The sequence below is a fragment of the Cariama cristata genome, unplaced genomic scaffold (genome assembly GCF_000690535.1).
Source record: "Cariama cristata isolate BGI_N322 unplaced genomic scaffold, ASM69053v1 scaffold6964, whole genome shotgun sequence".
NCBI lineage: Eukaryota > Metazoa > Chordata > Aves > Cariamiformes > Cariamidae > Cariama > Cariama cristata.
In genome coordinates, this window is record NW_009614410.1 from 39499 (window position 1) to 45914 (window position 6416).

The 6416-nt window shown below is 38.6% G+C and overlaps 1 protein-coding gene across 1 annotated transcript in view; it reads right to left on the reverse strand.

The window, feature by feature from the left end:
- SLC6A11 (solute carrier family 6 (neurotransmitter transporter), member 11) overlaps window positions 1-6416 on the reverse strand; it is a gene marked incomplete at its 5' end in the record, with an annotated part of 77534 nt that overhangs the window by 19664 nt on the left and 51454 nt on the right. The window contains one exon of the mRNA XM_009699371.1: window positions 237-340. Within this exon, the coding sequence (XP_009697673.1) occupies window positions 237-340 (104 nt within the window). The remainder of the gene's footprint in view (window positions 1-236; window positions 341-6416) is intronic.

Genomic DNA, 6416 nt, shown 5'->3' on the forward strand with positions numbered 1-6416 from the left:
GTCAGATACAATCAAAAGGGATGAAAACACCAAATTTTGGAAAAGAGTTCCTCTGAAACAATTATAAGAAACATTATAGATCTCTGTTCTACAAAGACATGTGCTTATGATTACTCATGCAAACAGCTAAAGGAAAAGGGAAGTACTTCTGAGTGAAGCTAAGTATGTGGACACTTCCATCACCAAAACTAAATGTAAAAACAAAGAATGTAAAAACAAAGCATGGAAGATTTTACCTGTAGCAGTTATTATTATAGTTGTTGTAACTTCCCAGGGCTGTCAAGCACCCCAAGCAGATCGCATAAGAGAAAAATATCTGTGTACCAGCATCCACCCACACCTGAAGATAAAAATAATGGAGTGGTTAAAAAAGGTCAGGAAGGAATCACCTTTATGCATTTATTGACTGCAGATTTGCAGAGTCAACAGTACAGGGTAACAGTGTCTAGCAAACCTTTTATAAGTCACAACCTTGAAAAAAAAAAATACTGTGAGTTAAATTCCCCTCTCCTTCCCAGTGGTATAAACAAGAAGTAACTCAGCTGGTCTTTACAAGTTCAACCTAATCTAAGTAGAAAGAGAAACAGAATTTCTGGAGAAGAACCTCACCTAGTATAAATTCTTTGATGGTTTTATTAACACTATAAGGTGTTAGTGATTGCAACCTCAATAGAATCATCTGCATTTATCTAATTCGATAATTATTTATGCAAATTTAAAAATTTAGTGTGAAAAAATACTCTAAAGACAAAATATGCCATTCATAGAAAATATATAAATTAAGCTGGGGAAAAAGTAGAGACAACTTCTCCAGGGAGAGGTGTTTTTAGCAATACTTAATGGCCCCACAAGGACATGGTTGTTCCGGTCACTGTAGAATTAATGAATAAAAGTTCTGTAGAGCTTAATAAGTAAGTAGCTTTATAATATCATCATGGTAACATTTCTATCCTAAAGTGATGTAAATACTAAATTCAAAATCAGAGAAAAGAAAAAAAAAAAAAGCAGCATGAGCTGACACAGTGGGATTATTCTCCTTACAGCAATTTCAGAACATTAATATAGCATGCAAATTTTTTTACTTAAAAAAGTTAATTTCATTCAATGAGAGTCTAGGTGTGTTATTACTGGCAGTGAATATACTCTTTTAACTCCTGATTTTGCCATGAGAATGATGTGAAGAACCCACATCTACACAGCTGCACTATTATTTCCAATGCAATAAATTCTGACTCCTGGTTTCCTGGGATAAATGAGCTCTGTACATTTTTTTTTTAAAGCAGAGCAGCCAAAGTGGTTTTCAGAGAAGTAACAAAACACTGACTGATAACCAGAGGCAATAGCTGTGTAGCCGTTAGCTACTCTAAGTTTGAGACAGGAAAGTGGTAATGCCGGTAATGATTTCATGACTAAGAGTAATACTAATAATAGTAATCAAATACTCATAAATATATGAAGGGGTTGTATTTGTTTTGCCTGTGATCAAGTGAGACCGTGGCCTCTGGAGCTGTTGAGAGTGTTTCTGTTTAGGAATAACATTAAGATCACATTTGATTTGCATCAGTGGCTTAAAGGGTTTCACTGCTGTCATACTGAATAAGATACAGCTGGTTACATCTCAAAGTTTCACCACTTGCTAAGGAAAAAACTGCACAGAGAAAGCCTTTTGACAGACAGGCTCTTTAACAAGATCGGAAGCTCCCAAAAAGCTGTAAGTAGCATAGGTCAACTGAAAATGCACGGTCTTCTTAAGCATAAACAAAAGCTAGGAAACTGGATCAGCACATGTAGAATCTGCTGTTTCCTTCCATTTCAGTTTTTGCACAATGTATTGTTGCAGTGCATTGTATAGCCTTTCCTGTTGGCATACGCCAGCTCCACAAAAGTCTGATTATTCCTTGGACAGCAAGTCCTAGTGGAAATGGGGGCAAAGAAGAATTGTACTCTGAAGTGAGAACCTCCAGAGCTGCTTGAGAAGAGGAGCAGAGAGCACATCCCTCTGGAGGTCCTGTGTACCTAATTAGAAAACCAGATAAAATTCCGCCACAAGTGACATTATTTCCTTTCAAAGAAAACAAGTCTCCTTTAAAGACTTGGACATCTGACAATGACTCAACATAAAAAGTGGCAAATACTTTATGAGAAACATGTTATGTAAGCAAATGTTCACATATTTTATAAAAGTTGAATCAGATTGAAAGCTCTTTGTTTTTGTTGCACCGTATGACATCAATCTAGAAATTTCATCAGAACTTATGGCTAATATTTAAACAGGCAGTAATTTTATTTACTGAATGGAATAATAGAATCAGTGTAGCTTCTTTTGAGTTGTATAGTCAGAGAACCAGTGACATTTAATTTGTGATGACCATTAATATTTCAGTTTCAGGTTTCTGAAATGGCAAAAACATCTACAACTGATGAAGGAAGCAGCAAATAAGGAAATAAATTTAGAAACCACAGGTGGATTTTTAGTAGCTGGAAAAACACAAGAGATGGACCAACTCTGTTGTATTTTGTCATAAGCCTAGACACGCCAGCATTTTAAAGCCATGCAGTTGATATTACAGATCAGTTCTTCATATTCTTGCCCCAACAGGTAGTGACCATTTGACACGTGGCATCAGACTGCACTACTCATTCATGGTTGGAAAATTTGTTGAGATACACAAATTGTTTATTAGTCTAAGCCATGCCCAGTCTTAGTCATTCATAAACTGTACCTCAGGGGAAGTTGTTCTCAGGAAAACTTCTAGTGGGTACAGATGGGCTCTTGCAGATACCACTCACAAATCCAGGTGTCATCCATCTGGCTTATGGCAACAAAAGCATTATAAATTATTTCTGAGAGTGCTGACTTTACAATGTCTAGCTTAGACTAGAAGTTGTAACATTTTTCAAGTACATGGAATGAATGTAGCACGATTCTGCAGAACAATGAAATTCTGAAGGACAGAGACAAAGAAAACACTGCCAGTAAGCTGCAAACCAAGGGTTCTGGAGCCAGCAGCTGGTGAAAGGCTAGGACAAAAGGAGTACATTTTTTTCTGAAATGAGACGGGGCTTGATGCATTTCTGGCATGAGTAAATTCCAGAGGAAAGGACCTGTACCAGAAAACATCCTGTTCATGCTTCATAAACTTTGTACCTTGAAAATCCTTTGGTTGGTGATAATTAAGTCAATTCACCAGTATGCATTCACAAATTTGGGGACTCAAAATGTTTTATACTCTTCTATTATCCCCTACTTTAAAAGATGGAACTAAGTGCTGCTTCTTATTTTTTTTCATCTCACATTTTAAATGTTTCCATGTCAAAACAAGATTAAAATTGAAGCACAAAACCTTTCTTTACTGTGCCTTAATATTTAAAAAATCCAAATGCCAAAGGACAGAACCTTTATATCTACTGCGCTTACATTTTTGTACCCACATTACAGCCATTTTCTAGACATGCTAGGCCTGGCGCTACATTAGCAACAGTATGGGCAAACTAGAAGACTGCAAACGCCAGCTCAGGGTACAGCAGCGCAGCTATTGCTCTGACTCCTGCTCAGAAATAATGCTTGCTGGCTAGGAAGAAGGAGCTTTCAATGAGCCCATGGGATGAAGTTCTGATCCCAAAGCGAGATGGCAAAGTAAACAAGCCTCAACTCTACGGCACTGCCTGCTCTTTCCAAGTAGAAAGGAGGCATGAGAGCAAGAGATTGTGGGTCTCTCCGCTTTCCATTTTCTGAGTGGGAAGAGGAACAGCAGAGCTGCTTGTGCCCTGATCCCCGTTTTGAGGCCTTCCCACATTTCACTTTACACCTTTCCTGATTCACACCGTTAGCTCACAAGCAGTGGTCTCTGCTGTGTCCTGCTGATAACTAACCTATGCTGGTACAAACACCATTCCACAAAGCAGAATAAACAAGAACATTTTTTACTACAAATGGAAAGTGCTGTTTTGAGAAGTCCAGCTCTCAAAAGCTAGCAATACCCAGATACTAACTCTGCCTGGGTAATATTAATTTGGCCTTTTTACGTGTAGGTCTAGGACACAATCTTCACTTACATGACTATTCATGTTTCTGCCTAGGGAGATTAATCGAGCTAGTCAAACAGAGGATCCTGTTGTCTGGAGGATCCCTTGCCTCTTTTGTTGCCATGATTGTAGCGCATGTAATGAATGAAGAAGGATAAAGAAGGAAGAAGCGGGATGTGCTGTAGTGAGGACAACAGAATACTGCTCTGGAGAATTAGATTCTTTTCATGTCTCTGCTATAAAGTTTCTATGACGTTATGTCCATAAATCACTTAAACCAACCCTTTCTCAAATGTTCATTAAGTGGGTAGTCCTCAATTAATGCGTGTCCAAAGTGAAGTACAGAATTACTGAGCGTTCACTGTTGCAAACAAGGTGAATGAAAGCCATGTATGGAACAAGTAAAAAACACCACAGTGTAAAAAGCCAGGTCTACCAACTTGAAATGGAAAATCCCAAAATGACTGACAGCCCCTCATTTTAGTCTCACTATATATCTCTTTGCATCAGTAAGATGGGGTCATGAAAACACAATAACTGAGGTTTATGAAGCTCAGGGACAGTGCAGAAATAAGTCGCTTTGAAAGGCTGAGCCATTTTTTGTGATGATCGAGGTCTGAATGGTACATAGTATATTTACAAGGCCAAGTAGTGAGTGAAAAGGATAAAGCAAAATATTGCATAGCTGTCCTGAAAAGAGCTTAGTTGATGCTGTACCTGAATAAAGCAGAGACCTTGGGGAAAACCTGTTATATAGTGATGTTTATTATTTCCATAATGCACAGAATAAAAATGAACATTGCTCACCTGAAGGACTATCATTAGATTCCAGGTTTTTCTCTGACTTTGTACCTTCCCTTTACTTTCCATACTCTCTATACAGAATTACAGAAAATATAAGTACACAGTTTAGACAGCTGGGCAGACAATACTTCCATATATAGAATCACTACTGCCATGTCTCAGTACTTACTGCTGCCTTACAAGAAATGCGCAGCACATATTGTGACAGCCTCATGTAATGTACGATTACGTGTTACCTGTGATTTGCATTCAGCAGGCTCACACTACAGGCACAGCAAGCTCCTAATTGCTTCAGAGCACAAGTCACATGAAGTCATGTCTTCCCCAAAAGGCCTGCATAGGTATACTGGCATATTCCCTATGCTGGGATGGGGAAACCTCAGAGATCAGGATCTACCTGGATTCCTGCAGCAGCCTCTCTCAGGAGGGAGCCCTTGCCAATTTTAGTCCATATCTTTTCCATGTATCAAATAATCAGGAGAATATTGTTCATCACTTAAGGCCATACCTCATTCCAGAAGTCCTTTACTGCTCTTAAAGCAAAGCAAACCCTACTATGCAGCTATTATGGAATCCTCCCGTGATTGCAGGAAACATCTCCCAGGAGAAATTGACTTTAACTGCCACTTCCACAAGCTTTTAGCGTCAAGACAAACAGCTGAATGTAACTCAAAAGATGTAAAACTGTTTCATGTCTGGGGAACAATGGAAAATTAAGTAGTTATTTTCAGTCTGATCATCCTAAAAGTTACGTAGCTTTAAAAAGAATATATTACATTGTCATCTGAAAAGCTGCATTTTTACACCTCAGCTAGGAAGCTATTAATGAAATTTCACTATTCTGTCTCACTGTACGTGTCTCTGCATATTAGTCTAGAGGAAAAATGCAAGATGCCTAAAATGCATGTTGAGGAAATTTTGAGCAGAAGTGAGGGGGGGGTGTTAAAAATTTGATACTCAGACATTATGTTCATGGCAGGTTATATGTTCAAATCCACAGCCAGGCATCTCACACCTCCGTGCTTGGACCCTGGGGGAAGACAGGACCTTGTCAGCCTTCATTGCCTCTGCCTGTGAGGATCAAGTCTGGGCTGGGTAGACAAGCTCTTGGGATAAACACCAGTTTATGGTTTAATTTTTCAGTCTGTTGCTCAAATAATGGTAAAAATGGGAAAAGCAAACAAAAGAGAGTATGATTTTTTAGAAATGATTCAGTGCAGCATTAAATCACCTCAACCACTTCCTATACTTGCTCCTTGTTCAAATGTCTGTCTCTACACTCAGTTGTGTGTGTCCCTATATATCCTCACAAGCACCCTGCACATGGTGACAGCAGCTTTCTGTTGGTTCACAGATCTACTATGATTGCAAGGTGATTTTTTTTTCCTCTACTTTAAGTCAACAGATGAGAATAACTGTGTAATGCTAGTGCTGTTGCCACTGTGGCATTAAGTAGGAAAAAACATATACGGGCCTGAATGATACGATGGAATTTACACCAAAAAACCCAGAAAAGCTCTAAAGAGCAGGCAGTGTCTAGATGATGAAGTATATGCCTAATTACATGCAAAGAAAAGTAGCAGGAA